General features: G+C 38.7%; 1 protein-coding gene across 3 annotated transcripts in view; it reads left to right on the forward strand.

Annotated features, from left to right (window-relative positions):
* The window catches only part of SMOC2 (SPARC related modular calcium binding 2), a 144,933-nt gene that overhangs the window by 30,515 nt on the left and 97,601 nt on the right, over positions 1-16,817 (forward strand). For all 3 annotated transcript variants that reach the window (XM_074925053.1, XM_074925064.1, XM_074925073.1), the window contains exon 2: positions 15,173-15,344. In XM_074925053.1, coding sequence (XP_074781154.1) covers positions 15,173-15,344 — 172 coding nt within the window. The remainder of the gene's footprint in view (positions 1-15,172; positions 15,345-16,817) is intronic.

Here is a 16,817-nt window from a genome sequence, read left to right on the forward strand (position 1 = left end):
GTATACAAAAACATCTCTTGCTCCATATTTAGTTAGCTTGGATGCTCTTGTGGTTCAGCAATACTTTGCAGAAACAAAACATTCTCAACTTCAAGCAGAGTCCAGTTTCCTTAATAAAACTTTTAGTGCAAGGAGGACAAAGAGTTTAGCCAATTTACAGCTTCGTTCCTCTTAGAGCAGCTAACAGACATACATCTTGCATATTTTGTGTTCAAAGCTTTCCACTGTCATTTACTTTGATTATCTGATAGATGTTGTGATATTAAAAGCATGGTATGCAGCAGATAAATCATGATATAAACTCCTTGTTGTGCTAATCCTCTCTGCTTTTCCAAGTGGGAGAAGAAAATACTGAAGTATTTGGGTATGAAAGCCATGCTAAGGAACATATCCTTCTTGGTTGGAGTAATTTCTGTTTTTCTCAGGTAAACTTGTAATTTGGTTGAAATATTGCTGTTGAGAAGCACTATGGTATAGCTTTTAGACAAATTTGTGGTAAGGAATAATGTTTAGAAAAACCTTGAAAATACACTTCAGCCTTAATAGTATCAGCGCACTATAGAAACATTAATGTATTATATCTATTTTGTGTTTTGATGAGTATTTTAACAATGCTGTCATGGTTTCTACATGTCTGAGAGCTACATCAAAGAACTAACTGAAAACTGAGGTGTTTCTAAACCTAAAACCCCCATAACTATACAAAACAGTGTGCTAAACTGTCATAGAAAATCCAAATAATCCATGCTCGGCAATAAATAAGCCCAAGAGAACTAAAGAGAAAGTCAAATCTGTGGCCTTGTTCAGAGCTGGATTTTGTAGCTTTGGCACTTAATCTTTTGCTGTTATATTGCATTTTTCATTCATGGTTTATGAAATGCTTTACAAAGACAAGCAATAATAGTCTGATTTTTTGGATGAGGACTAAAGAAGCACCAAGAGATAAAATGTCTTGTCTGTGATTTAGTCATTTCATTGTAGGTAGAGAGGGCACAGTCCTGACTCCAAATATTGCTCTTGATTTTTAGGTAGACCTGGTTCTTTTAATGAAGGAACATGGCAGGTATATACCTCTTACAAACTATATGTATTATTGTTCTACTCTATTCTTCTAGTCTCAGAAGTGAAGGAAAATTCTATGAGACCTTGAATTCAGGACTTGCCTTGAAAGAACTAAAAAACCAATCAATACCACACTGTTTTTCAAAACTTGAGTGAATTAATGGCGTGCAGAGCCAAAACAGCTCAACCCATGATTTTCCCTTGGAACGTCCTCCTAGATCCCATTAAAAATGACCTTCAGCAAAGATTTTTTTTTTTAATGGAAACAAAGAAGGATGTAATTTAGTTTACAAAACATCCTCAAATGTTTTTAACAAGAAAATCCACACACCGGTTTTGAAGAATTCATACAGTTTCTCTTGCTTTGTCCTTACTTTGTTAATGAGACGGGCCTTTTTCAGCCATGACTAAGTCTTTTTGTAGAAAAGAACGTTTGGAAGGATGATGCATGTGGTTAAAAAACAGGAATGAGTTTCTGGAGTCTTAGGTTTAATTCCCAGCATTGCCACAGACTTCCTCTGTGACTTTAGACAAGCCACCACATCTCTGTGACTAAATTCACTGACTGTAAACTGATGCTAGTAGAATTTCTCTTCTTTAGAGGCAAGTTGTGAGGAGAACGTATATTTAGGTATCAACTGCAGCTGCAAAGGATTTGGATTTTTAACTTTCTAAAATGTGTGAATCCAGAAGAATTATTTAAAGGTGTGGCTATTTTCTATGAGTTGTCTCAATAATGGGAAAGTACCACAAAGTAATTGGAGTAATTTGTATCAGAAATCTGTCGTACTTTGACACCTCTTTCTGTCAGACAACTTCTCAGCTGAGAAGTTGTCTTTCCTACCTGACAGCCTGAGTCCAAGGCAGTGACAGCAACTCTATGGCAAATGTGTCAGTCACCTAATGATGCTGTTCTGAGTAAATTGTGGCTGGAGCTGTGGTGTAGATTGCAGTAGTGATGGACCTCAGGGAACTTTAATAAACCAGGTAGGCCTGGCCCACGGGTACTGTAAGAGGTGACTAGGGATATCAGCCTACTGGATGACATCCAAAAGGTCAAGTGGCAGACTGTGCAATGACAGAAGAACAGTTCAGGTATCAAAGGTAATCTGTACTAGATCTAATGGGGGACAAATTTTGTAGGTCCCCAGGCCTGCATCTTAACTAGAGGAAGGTCACTCCAGTCGGGGCACACAGAAATCACATAAAACCTTTGTTCTTTGGTTTCTGAACAGTTAAACAATGAGTTACACTTGCCAAGGAGCCTGAAAAATCCCCTTGTTCATCTGATCCAAGCTGTATTCGTGACTGAATATGTTTAGACTGACATTAATCTATATTACTGTCACATTCATCTATATCACTTTTTAATGTGGCCAAGCACTGTCCACAGAGAGCATCAGTAGCCTGTGGTGGGCAGCTTGTAATTCTGCTTAGGTGCTTGGCCAATTTCTCCCTACAGGCAATGAAGGTGAACAAGCAGTTGCCCTTAGGTGAGTCCCCTAATGTTCCTTTTCCTCAGGCAACAGCACAAGGGAAGGTGAGAATGCCTCAGCATCTGCTGTGACATCTACTCTTCCTCCTCTCTGTGAGGCAGAGGACAGGGAGCAAAGATTCAGCTTTTTTAAAAATATGCCTTTACTATTTCTTTTCTTCCTCCTATGCCAATGAAATTTGCTTGAAATTAGACATCTCGCTGCTGGCTCTCCAGGCTGCTACATACAACTGAGAAACAAAGCTGTGGACACAGTCGCTCTGCTTGAGGTCACAATCACCAAAAGACAAAACATGATTTGCAAGAGCCAGGTCCCAGACTCCAAGAAAGAGAACAACTTGTACACACCAGAGGAAGAGGATGTGGAGTTGATGGGATGGGTACATCTGTTAAAAGGGGATGGGCTCTGTTAAATATTCTTCCAGATGCTATAATCTGTGAAAAACTGTATCAGGGAGCTATTTTCCACAGTGAAATAGGAAAATATTTCATAGGTGCCACCCTTGTCCATATTTTGTTGGTCAGTTCCACTGCATATAAAAAATATCTGTAACATGGAGTAATTATATGCTTCCAAGAAAAATAATCTGAGAGGGTAAGGTTCTCTGATTTTTCTAGTATGACTAGAAACAACAAATATAAAATATTGCATCAGAGACTTTGGACTCCAGAAATTTTCACTCCTGGGTTGTAGAAATGTGTTTATATATGTTCTTGATAAGAGCTGGAACTTGCTGGGCCTCAATTCTTCCACTTTGGGGGAAAGTCTGTGAGAAAGTCTGATTAAAATGAAATACCTGTTCTTTAGAGCTCTGCTTTTCTTAATCTGTTGTATTTTCAAAGTACTTGGAAGAGTTTTCTTATCACTAATACAGAGTGTCTAATCTTCCTTAAGTGTGTAAGAATTGGTTCTGACTGCATCCCATGTAAAAAAAAAAAAAATAATAAAAATCTCAAATAAATCTGTGATATAAGTGATTTTTATCAAAGGATCCCAGTCAACCAATACAATCTGTGTGTTGTCAGCTCCACTGTGTTTAGAAACAGTTAGAAACAGCATTGATTTTTTTTTATGTCTGGAGTCCAGTAGTCTCTTCTATTGTTGATTCTTCATCCACAATACAGCATGTGTGACTGTCATTACAGCTTCTTTGGGGATTTTTTTGGTACAGTATCTACTATGGTGAGGTCTTTACTCATTGAACTCAAATGGAAACTCTGCAGATTCTCCTCTGTCAGGTTTCTCATCCTTAACAATTCCTTTTGCTATCGAGAAATCTCACTTATAGGTAAGGGTCCCCGGTAGACAGGGACTAATGGGTTGTATTGCTAATATGATGATTCTTTAACATTCTCTGGTATTGCTGGGTAATCTTTTAGGATCAGTTTAAAAGTTACTGACCAGCTGTGTGTAGAAGGCAAAGAACAGCAAGGAAAATGTGTTCTGCTACAAAGAAAGCAGAGTCCACTTGATACGTGACACAGAACTTGGAAAAATTCTTTTTTATTCTGGTAAATTGCCTGGTTTGGATCATGGCTTGTTGACCCCTCTCACCCACTTCTAGATACACACAAATTTTTGGTTTTCATATTTAAGGGGTTTTATTTTGCAAAAGTCCTCATAATAATTAGAAATAAATGGCTTCCTAATGACTTTTTCCTTGGAAAACAATGGTTTAAATTAAAGGAAAAATGTTTTTGCCCAACATACAAACAAACATACAAGAGTTTCATAAAACCCCAAAGTTGGGAGGAAGCAGAACTGCCAGTGGTTTGAGAAAACCACAGCCAGGTTCTTGTGTCCCTGTGGAAAGTGTTTTTTTCTCATTAGACTGGCTTGTTAAACCCTTGTATATTCCAAATGTGTACTATTTAACTGTTTGCTTTTAGCATGATTTCTCCTTTAAAGATGACAGTATTTAAACGTAGCAACGTGTTGGTTTAAGATCAACAGTTTAACAAGAGCAAAATCTGCCTCCCAGACTCAAATGCCTGCCTGCCTCCCAACATACTTTGTTCTGAAGAGGCTGATGGCAGTGATAAATGTAAGAGAGTTAGAGCTCTGCAGTTATTGTCAGTAAGTTAGCTTTATGGGTTGGGGATTAGACCTTTGATGTCTTATCGAGTTTCTGCCCTGCGTGAATGAGTTGCTTACTTGATTTAAATTATAAAAAGAAATGCTCTGTTGTGATATTGTCTCATACTGTGTCTTCGTCATTTGAGATGCCCTTCGTGTTCTTTAGTTCCCCAGGAAGAGAAGGCAACCAGCCATATGGAGAGTGGCCAGTTGCCTGCTGATCATGATAGGCATTAAATAGGGTTGCATAGAAACTCAGATATAGAAAAGCCCTGTTTAGCTGAGCCTTTCTGTCCCCCCACAAAGAGAGATTGTTCCCTACAAGTATATAACACAACATAGTACCGTTTCACTTTAGCTTTTGAGGGGGTCACCCTATTCCTTTAATAAATTTCCTTTCCACTGAGGTAAGAGCTTTCATGGAGTTGTCTTTTTGACATCCCCCAGTGTAATTGCTGCTGGTATGGAAGAGCTGGTGGCTGCTTGGGTGTGTGGTGGGAGGTAAGCAGAGGTGAGTTGTGAAGGAGGTCACCCTTTTGTGATGGAAACAATAAGGATGGCCAGTATCTCACCTTGAAGACAACTGTTTGAGACCATCTGGAAGCTCATTTTCAGGGTTTCGCATGTCCTGCAATGCTGTACCAGTGGATGAGGAGGTTTCTGGCCTTTGTGACAGAGGTTCAGTCTAATGCTTCTTATTTTGATTCTTAAGTTATTGCTTCTAGTTTTATTGTTTTAAGCTACCTCAGACACTTTAAGGCTGTGTGTTGATATTCATTAATCCTAAAATAAACCCCTAAAATATAGAAATGTTGATCTGGCTTAGATTTTATTTGCATTTTAAAACAGCTTTTCAACATTTTGAAGCCAAAATATCATGTGATCAGCCTTTGAACAAGATTAAAAAGTAAAATGTGTCTATTTTTCCAGATTGTAGCTCTGGTTATTAAAGACACCAACCAGGCAAATTAGTTGTTTGTCAGAAAACTGTCTTAACAGTATAGTTATGCTAGCCCACTTGTATTCTGAAAGCTGGGTCAGAACTCATGAAAAGCTTAAGTAAACTAAAGGATAATTCAATACATAGACAATACATCCCACTGTTTCTGTGTTTATTTTCTCCCTGTGTGACTTCTGGCAATTGAGAAGAAACACTATAAATGACAGCAACCCGCCAAAGAAAAGATTATGAATAACAATACCACAAGAATGAAGGGCATAAAGTTACCAGTGACTTGGGAAAAATGCAGAACACTGGACACATGACATATCTAGAAACTAGTGGATTGCAGTACATGCAGAACAGAATACTTTCAGATTAGAAACCCTTTCAATTCAAGTTTCAGTATAAATTTATGGTAGATTGTTTTGTTCTGGTAACCCAAGGTATGTTTATCATGATGTAGGTGTTTTTTGGCTCTGTTGAACCCTTATATTTTGCTGGTAATACTCCAAAACCAAGACAAGTAATGCCACTGGACATAGAGAAAAACTGTATCTTTACTGAAGAAATAAAAAGGCTGAGATCTCTCTAATTAGCAATTGTACATACATACAAAGGACGCCACATTCCTGATAAGAGTTGTCTGTTTTCTTTACAACATTTTTAACAGTGCTGCTTTCAGCACTGTACTTAAGACTGTCATGCTTTCCATCCCAATCTACAGTTCAATTTTCAGGCAACAAATACAGCAAGCTGATACCCTAAGTTTACCATTTAACTTTTTTGATGGTGCAAAATGAAAGAAACCAGCTGTTTATGTTAAACTAGAGTTCAAAATAACTCTAATAAAAAATCACAGGAAAATATTTTGATCCCTGAAAAGCCAGGTAAACTATTTTTTGAAAGGAAGAAAAGAAGTAGAAGTCTATTTGTCCTTGCTGTGATGCACTTTTTATTACTTCTGAATATCTACAGTATTAAATGTGTGGGTTGTTTTCATCTATAGTGAATACACTAGGCTCAGTTTGTGAAAAATGAGTGCTTTTATGAAATATGGAGGACTCCTAATCTTGGAAGTGAATGAATGTAGTCAGATAATGCGTGTTTTGGTGTCACCAACAGTTTTTATCGTGTCTTGAAAATTAAGACTATTAGTTCATTTTTAGCTATATGGGGTCAATGCCAACAAATCATTCATACATTGTTTCTGATGCTTAGACTTTGCAGCTTCTGGCATGACTCATTTGGAGGGAGTGCTTTGTGCTTCCAAAGACTATATTGTAGGAGCATTCAAATGAATCAGTGAAAGGTCCCTCTGAAAGGGTAGTTCACCAGGGCTGAGTGCTACTCGATAGGAGCCCAAACCTGCTCCTATTGAAGTCTGTGTACTTGCCTTAGTAGGGATGGAACCAGATCCTAGAATTAAGCTATTCAAGAGAATAGCCCTTCAAGAGGTATGATTGCACTACCCTGAAGTTTTTTTTCCAGAAAAAAAAACAAGTGGAGAGAGAAAAGAGATTTGGACCCCTTGTTTTTGTAGTGTTTCCTGGTATACTAAGAATCCTTAAACAGCACAGAACTCTCTTTTGCTGTAAGTTCCCCTGTGCCTCCAGAGATCAAAGCAATTCGGTTCATTTTTTTTTCAGTTCATTTTTCACGAGAACTATAATAAATAGAAGAATCTACTCAATTGTCACTTTTGAACCCTTACAGAGTTTGTTTCCTCCCTGCCTCACAACTCTTCTCTAAATTAGTTGTGGTTCTTTCCTCCCAATCCTCCAGGATAATTTACCACAGTAGGTTAGAAATACTGAAATACTGTTGAGCCACCAAATCACCTGAAATCTCTAAGTTGGTGACCTGTTGGGAGGAACTTTTTTTGTGATATGGTCATGATGAAACTTGGGATTGCATGTGTAATAAATTGATGTCCATCCTGTCTTCAAAGCAAGAAAGAACGTGTGTCACTCCGTTTGCTTCAATTTCAGCTCAGTCCTTCCTTGTTTACATGGTTGCACAACTGAGATATTTTGCCTTTTTTAGTAATCTGTGAAGCAGCAGTAAAAAGAAGTGATGGATGTGCTTGACATTCAGCCCATCATCCCTCCATCAATGCAGCAAAGTAACCTCACTTAAAAAAACACCTGTTAAAGCAATAAATATTTAGAAAAATAACATGCCAAAGCAAAACATATCAATCAAACCACAATCCTGTTTAATATTAAATTTTCTGTGCTGATTGTAACAAGATGATACTGTAGTTTTGGCAGTGAGTCTACAAAAGCTCCACTGCATTCTGGGTACTGAGGGAGTAAAGCACAACACTCTCCTAATTGATAGGTAACTTGGAGCTGACTTTGGGTCCTGACCCAGGAGTGATTAAAAAAACCAAACAGCACCACCATCACGACAAAAAACCCAACCAAAAAACCCCAACAACCTCCCATCTTCCAACTCAGTGAAATTGCATACTCTAGCTGTTTCTTTCAACCATTCTTGCAAAAGTTTACATGAAAAGAGGTCATACGTTGCATACCAGTTTCATGAAATGTAACAAGGCAAAGTGAGGGGGTGCCTGAGTTCAGAGGTTTAACAGGGTCCTTTTCAGTGAAACAGTGTCTCAGCAGGCATTAGAGACAATTCTCCCTCCTGTGTGCCCCTGCAGATGCATAGACACCTACTGGAGACCTTTGATAAATTTATTTTTGAAACCTAGAGCCCACCTCTGTTTTAGTCATCTGGAACCTGGGATTTTGAATGTTTCTTCCCCCCCTTTTTTTTTTTTTTTCTTTGACACTATGGGCTGGGTTAATCTCTTAGGACTTCAGCCATTTACAGGAGAGCTAGTTGATCAGACTTGCCAGTTCATAAAGTGGAAGGGACATTTCTGGGATGTGATCCATCTTATCCTAAGTCAGGTGAATCGTATCTTAAAGGTGCCAATTTCTAGTTTCTCCAGTCTATGCAACTAGCCCCACATTATTATCATCGCTTGCTGCCCTGGAGAGTGAGTGCTGCAGTATTGTGGCTGAAATACTAATTTTTTGTGTGAACAAGGATAAATGAACTTTCAAGAACAAATGTTCATTTTTAGATGTCTGAGATAACCTCACTGAAGTCAGTAGTCTACCTGCTTGTCTGGTAGTGGAATTTAATGGAAAAATTCTGATTTACACTATGAAACTTTACCATTGAGAAGATACACAAAAATGTTCTGATGAGGTTCTTTGTTGTAAGTGCAAATGGCCTTGTCCACTACAACAGCAGGAATGGGCACATTCTAGCTCATCAGAAGAGTATCTGATTAGTCCTGTGTGTGATGTCTTTCTGTGTAAATTCTTGCATGCCAGCATAACCTTAATGGTGATGTCCTGTATGTCTGGACAAAGAAGGAGGTCATAGTTTGAAGTAGGCAGCTCAGGGCATGTCCTGGAACAGTCATGGACTGTTTTGCTTCAGTAGGACAGTGCAAAGTGAACTAATTTGTTAAAGATAGGTTAAGTACAGCAGTTATACAGAGTTGTCATTTTGAAGGTATCTCCTGCTACTGTCTTAAATAACTCAATAATAAGGATAAGGAGCACTTAGGGTTTCCATGCATTTCAGCACTAGGGTTGAATGCTTTTCCATGGCACTGGAATGAGAGTAGGGTTCATTCTGTAAATGTACCTTCTGCTTCATTCCTTGGCAGAAGAGTGATGAAATAAATATGAAAAAAATGAGTGGTGTTTTAATAAAGCAAATTAACTGAGAGAGACTAGCTGCTCAGAGCGCTCCGTAGTGCAGACTGTAGTAGCATATTGATATTTAAACATCTTTGTCTGAAATATACACAGGAATATGACTTTACATATTATAGGCTGCATGTGTGGTTATATATAAATAAGGATGTGTGTGTATATATATGTACATATACACATACATACACACACACATATATATTACTATTGTCTAACTCATTTTCCCATTGTAGACGAGCCTGGAGGGAACAAAGTAGTCCTAGCTTGGAGATTTCCACATCTGCCCTTCAGGCAGCTATCAGACAGAAACAGCATGTCTACATAAATCACTGTAAGTCAGCACATTTTTCAACAGCTCAGGGCCCTAAGCACAGAGCCACTTATGAGCACACTGCTCCATAGTTTGTTCGCAGACCTCCCATGCCAGCAGCGGGGAAGTCAGACCGTTCTATTCAACATATTACAGTAACCAGATGCAGCATAAGGAAATTGCCTTTCAAAGCTATAGTCTGCACTAGGCTACTCCAAGCAAAACAGTGATGTCTAGCATCCATATTTTCTCTTCTGCTTGTTTTTCAGGCGTTTTTGGCCCTCAGCTGCCCAAGATGAGGTGTTACTCTCTTGTTTTGCAAGCAAGCTTGAATGTCATTTTAGATTCTGAAGCAGTAGTTTTCACTTGGTCAGAGGCAAAGTCTGTATATCAGTTATAAGTGGTCCCCAAAAAGTAACAGAATAAAAACCTGTTGTCAGTATGTTTAAATACCTAGTGTCAGTGGAGAGTATATAGGTCCAGAGGAAATTGAAAGGGTTTGTAAATTGGAGAAAGGTTGAAAACCTCTGATGAACAATCCAAATCCATGAACTTGAAGGTCTTTCATTTTCCTAGTGCAGAGACTCCAACCTTATCTCACAGAGGAGGATAGTTTCTCTCCACAGACACGAAAGAAGCAGTTCCTGGGTCTTCAGCTGTAGTAGGAAGACTTACATGAGGGCAAAGTAAAAATAGGTTTAGCATAGATATGAGTTATGATTTCTGCGCAGCCTGTTTGTGTTAAGGATATCTCTATAGGACTGCAAGTAAACTTTCTTAGAGACAAGATGGTCCAAAAAAAAAAAAAAAAAAAAGTTAAAAAAAAACAAGCTGAGGAACACTCCCCTGCCTTGCTCAGGTTAATCAGACAGTTGCCTCTGACCAAAGGCAATCTACAGCTGTGCACTATATTGTGAAATGTAGAGTAGAGCATTTCCCATTACTGTCTAAAAGGCTATGGTCCAGATTCAATAACTAATCTTTACACCTAAGTGCACGTGTCATCAGTTTTTCCTTCAATGGAGAGAGATGTCTGTGCTCTCCATGACCAGGCTGTAACACTGGTCTTGACTTTTCTGCTTTCTTGCCCTGACAATTTGTGTTGTATATGTATCCAGTTGTTGACTATCCATGCACCACTCTTCTCCATTGTACTCTGTGATCTCCTTAGGTGGAAAGACAGTTGCTCTGCACTATAGATGGTGGAATCACAGATTTGTGCTTTGGAAATGCACAAATGTGCATGTGACTTGGTTTCATCTGAAGACCTTTTCTGCCCTTGTGGTGATGAGGCGGCAGGATGTTGACCTGAGGGAATGACACTGAATCCCTGCACAAGAGCGGATAGTGTCAGGTAAAAAGAAGATACATGTTATCCTATAGCAGTGAACGAGTTTATGGACGTTATCTTGATAAATGGTTTAGTAGCACAGTAAGGAAACCATCAAATGTCTACTCTTGAGGTACTGGAAAAACTTTCTCATGGACTACAACATGTTGCTTGTGGTTGAGGAAATAAGCAGCCTGACCGTCCACAGCCCAGATGTGGGAGCAGTGACAAAAACAAAGCTGAAAGAAAAAGCAGAGCAGAAAACAGAGCAGAAATAGTTTTCCTCAGTATAAGCAAGGTTCAGGTATCTGCTATTTCATACTCGGACAATTCTAGTGTTACCAAACTCCAGTAACAGAGGGATGAAAGATCACTGGGACTGCTGGCAATACAGGGGGACACATTTCAACTGGTATTAAGAGCCTTTGCTGTGTGAGGCAGTGAACGAAAATACTGGAATTCTGTGACACCTGAAACACATGACATTAAATAACATTTTATCAATGCTTATATCTGTCAAGTGCAGTTTCTAGTGATTTTGGTTTTATTAACTGAGGTAAACTTAATAATTGAGAATTTTTATGGTATAGTCCCATTATTGTTCTTTCTTCTCAGAAATATTACATCAGAATTTAAAGCAGTGCCTAGTATAGAGTAGTAGGCCCGTTGGAAGTTGGGTGTTTAAAGTATAATGCTTTGAAAAGGCTGAAATAAATTTGAGGCTATAAAAAAAGTATGATATTAAAATGTAAAGCAAGAGATAAGTTAACTCCAGTTGATGAGTCATGCCTGTTAATCTGTAGCATAAACTCAAATTTGTAGTTGAGAACAGTTTTCTGAAACTTGACTAGGCTGGTTTCTGTGTTATGAGGGGCAGTAACACCTCTCTGTTAAAAGTGGTTTGCTTTTTAATAGTATTTAACCATAATTGTCTGGTTTTTGCTGGTTGTTCAAAATAGTTCCACCTCAGGTTGGTCAACTATTGTTTGCTTAGTCTCAGCATTCCACAGAAATGCTGCTTTAAGCTTGTCTTTCAGTGAATCACATGTTTGTACAATAACAGATTTGTTTGTTAAATGAACTTAATGACAGAAATAAATGAACTTAATGACAGAAATAAATCAGTATTCAGGGTGAGTCACTTTGTGGTCCATCCAGAACCATCGTTCTTCTCTCTCTAAATTGTCCAATCATAAGGAAATATTATCCAAAAGGAATATTTTCACAGGAAAGTACAGCTCTAAGATGTGCGTCAGTATGATTCCAGTTTTTGTGTCACTGACTGCTCGTTCCTGTTTAAGTAAATTAGCAAATCCCATGAGAAATCCCATAGCCCTTTCTTGTTTCAGCATTTCTATTAGTTTTGATATTTATCAATTCCTTTGGCTGCATGTGAGCAAGCAATGGTGATTTGGACTTAAATAATTTTATACTGCTGTAGTAAAGATGACGATGGATTATTTTCCAAATGTCAGTCACATACTTTCTATCTTTTTTTTTTTTTTGCAAGTTCATTTGCTAGTCTCTCTTGTATGCTAGCTTTTCTCGCAGTTGCTTGCCTTTTTGTCCTTCCTGCTCTTAAATCCCTCAGTTACACTAGGTTGGTGGAAATTGTTTAAATGTACAACCCAAATTCTCCAGTGAGGTTTGGCTAACCAACAAGCTATTCAAGTGGTTTTGTCTCCCGGGTATGTCTTCATCCTCTGCTTTTCCAGGTTGCTTGAATATCCTTGAACCCATAATTTACCCTAATCTCCTCTAAGGCTTTGAAATAATAAAATACTTAAATAAAACTCTTTGGATAAATGCCCTTTAAAATATAGCTTTATCTGTGAACTATCATGCTCTCGAGGGAGCAGATTCTGTTCCTCAGACAATTAAGGGGATTTTCTGTCCACTATGTCACTGTGGTTTGTCCACTGTGATCAGGCATACCCATCTTAACTCCTGCAACAACTCAAAAACAGAAAACATGAGGAAAGTCTGGGAGAAAAATGGTACAGAGGCTAGACTGTTGCTGTATGTGATTTTTTTTTCTGGTGTCTGGGTTCAATTCCCTGATCTACCACATGATTTTCTGTGGGTCATGAAGCCTTCCTGTGCTTTTGAAAAAGAATTCTCTGCTCAACAGGGATGTTGCTGAGGATAAATTAAGGGTGGCAAAGTGCCTAGCTGTTACAGAGGGGTAGTCTTATACACACAGAAAGGCTGTACTCAAATCCTTACTTTATAAAATAGGAAGAGAGGGCTCACTTGATTTGCCACCACCAAATCCACAGGGGAAGACTGAAGCAGAGCAGAGGACTGGATCTAGTTTTTCTTCCAGAGGCCTTGTGTAGTCCATTTTTCCTTGAAAAGTCCTTTTCACAGTCTTAACTAGGCCTAAACCATGAAACTTCCATATGCCTCCCAGGCAAGAAAGGGAGGCTTGGAAGACGCCACTGGGACTCCCCTTCTTCCAGCTCATCAGGGCACCTTGGTGGGCCCTGGACACCAGTATAATTTTGTCAGCATCATGGGATCCTGTCTTTACTGTTGCTCATTTTGCAGGTAAAGGGAGATGACTTTAATTTTCCTCACTTCCCATTCATCTCAGCTAATTATTAATTTCTGTCAGCAAGAAAGATCTACAAAATAGCACCAAAATGGGGGGAAAAGAAACATCTCTTCTCCACTTTGAAGCTCTATAGCTAAATTCCAGGAAGAAAGATTTGGGGTTTGTGTGTAATTTGTGAGTAATTTGCAAGTAATTTGCTTCTGATGCTAATTGTTATTAAAAACGAAAAATTGCTCTAAAACGTTGGGAAAAGGAAGCTTTCCTTTTTACGTTACTGTGCCACTAAAATGTAGAAATTCTGGTCAAAATCCAACCAAGTGACTATTATTTTAAAGCAATACCTTTGAGATTGTCTTTCCATTTTCAGGCATACTCTTCAGAAGTACATCTGTATTTCTTCATGTTAAGTGACAGGAAATGCAAATAGACCACAGTTTAAGTATGAAGATTAAGGAGATTTATGACTCTATACATTTTTTTTCTGTAATAAAATGCAGGGAAGCTATATGTAGCAAATGTTTTCTGAATTTTTTAACTAGTGCTACTCTTTCTTGCTCAAACACTACATTTGTCCTATTTTTTTCTCGAAATTGACCTTCTAGTAGTCTCAGTTTCTAATCTGAAGTTCAAAATTTTCTGTACCCAAGGTTTATGATGATGAAGTAACACCAATGAAACTAGTGCTTCAGCTGGATGAAAACCTTTTCTCAGGTGCCTCTTAATACTCAGGGGGATTATTATCTCCTGGTAGCTATATGCCTTGCTTAATTTTGTGCTTATTCAGAAACATCAAAAAGATAGAGAAATTCATCCTAGGCCTTACTGAATCCACCTCCTCCCTAGTCCCTGCTTTTCAGGAGCTCAGAAGGCAAAGCACTGTCTTTGGTTTTGTCTGTTTTTTGTCTGACATGCAGTGGCATCAGAACTGATTATTTTTTTGGCAGCATGTTTCAGGTTGAGCAGCTCCTGCTTTTCACAGTGCCGAAGATGATGCCAAACTCATGAGCCTTGCCTGCAGTCTTGGGGGTGGAGGGGTGAACAATTAGACCCGGTTCAATGTTGCTTCATGGCAGGACTAGGAGGAGCATTTGTTGAAATTCATAATGGGAACAACCTAAATTGCTTCTGTCAGCCTATACCCACTCACTGTCTTCTGGAGGAGATGAGATGGAATTTCTGAGAAAGGGAGAATATGTGGTGCAGTGAGCGGAACTGACAGGATTTGAATAGCAGGGGCCTTGCAGGGCTTTCCATTTTGAGAGGAGGACATGAACTGCCCTGTGCTCCTCCAGAAAAAAGTACTGTAACCCACAGGTGACCCACACTGATGCAAGGACATTTCTGCCATCACCATCATTGCTCTGCAGACTCCAAACCACTGTTTTCAGCTTCATAATGATCGAAGGAGATTCTGAGATTTCCTAATTGTGATAGTGGACTTAGTGTATATTACAGAAATGTTGTAATCACTATCATTTCAAAGGAGCAGCTGAATAACCCCAGATATGATGAATCAGCGAGTATTTAAACAGGCTAAAAAAGGCAGAGCTTTCTTTTCAGTTTTGTGTAATATTTGCATGTCTTCCCTGGGGAAAGGGATCACAGAGCAGTTTTCTCATGAGAATAGCATTCCTACAGCATTAATTTATTTTTTCTAGTTTTTGAGAGTGGACCAAGACAAAGACAGAGAATGCAGCCTGGACTGTGCAGGTTCCCCTCAGAAATCACTCTGTGCATCTGATGGAAGAACTTTTCTGTCCCGGTGTGAATTTCAGCGAGCAAAATGCAAAGACCCTCAGCTGGAAATAGCCTACCGGGGCAACTGTAAAGGTGAGCAAATAAAAATTTCTATTGACCATAATGAAAAGTATTGCAAACTGATAGTGCTCTACTTGAAGGGTTTTCTAAAAGCAAGTAAGATGGAATTGGTACTGTTAACAATATGTTACATAAATTAATCTTTATCCATCAGCAGAAATATGACCCCTCCACCCATTTACACTATAATAAGTCACTGGTAAGCAAATTGCAAGGCTAGGTCTTTGTTCTGAAGGACCATATCACTGGCAGGCTCAGAGTAACTCAAGATTATCTCCTGAGGTTTCTTGTCTAATGCAGCTTGGTATTTTGAGTTAGAGATTGTCAAATTCAGCCTTGTGTTTCCTAACTGCAATAATTTAGTGGGGAGGCGGGGGCGGGGGGGGGAAGGGGGGGGAGACGAGGGAAAAAAAGAAGGGTTATAATGTTTAGAGCCCTCACAGGCCATTCTTACCTACATCATCCACTCTTCTGATCTCTGTTTAGAGAAACTGAGTGGCATGCAAAGCCTAGCACTTCAGTTCCAATACTTAAAATCACAGCCAAATCTTTTCACTTTTAGAGTAGCCTGGTGCTAGAGAATGCAGTTCCTTACTGAAGTGTAGGGCGATTCCCAACACAATGATCTTTCTAAAATGTAAGAATAGCAGTGGTCATAAAGATTTACTTTCCCTTTCTCTCTGTCCAAAAGAGGGGGGAGGGAGGGGGGAAGAAAGTCCCCGGGGACCACACCGATTCAACCTCTAGGAGGCAATTTTCCACATCATCTCTCTCCATTAGCTCCAGCAAACCTCTGAAGCATCAAGACTGCTTCAAAGAGATATTCTGTCTCATCTTCTGCCTAGATGAAATACTATGCTCGTTCTTCAGCCCCTTCATAATGAGCCATTGTATTAGCTGATGGATCTATTTACTTTTGTGAACAAGGATAATGTAATGAAGCTACCTGAACCAAAGGTTTTGTTACACTCATGAACAACAGAGGGAATTATTATTCACTTTGTATTTGTTCATTTTATACATGAGACCATTATACAGTTTTATGGAAATTAGTTTTGAGTGTTTTTCTTTATTGTTTTTATTTCTTACCATATTGACAATGTTATCTGCAAGAAATTTTTTCCATAAAGATGTGTTGAATTGCCCTACTGAAGGTGTCATCAGCAATGCTGACAAATTCTTCTGCAGTTAGTAACTACAACTTGGAGAAGTGCTCTTCTGCTGTTTATTAATGAATAAATAGTGTGTCAGTTCAATTGTAGACTTGGAATTAGACACCTTAGGCAGCTTAAGTATTGCTAATAGTAAACATACATCGTGCCCTCATCAATCAGATGTTTTTAATCTTTCAATTAAATGAATGCAAACATCAATTTAATGTTTAAGTATTTTTTCCTTTGGTTAACAATAGACATATGATTGCCAATAATGTACTTGGTCATTATCAGCAAAAGACCAATGCACTTAATTTCACATTTTCATAGT

Source organism: Athene noctua, chromosome 1, assembly GCF_965140245.1.
Source record: "Athene noctua chromosome 1, bAthNoc1.hap1.1, whole genome shotgun sequence".
Lineage (NCBI taxonomy): Eukaryota > Metazoa > Chordata > Aves > Strigiformes > Strigidae > Athene > Athene noctua.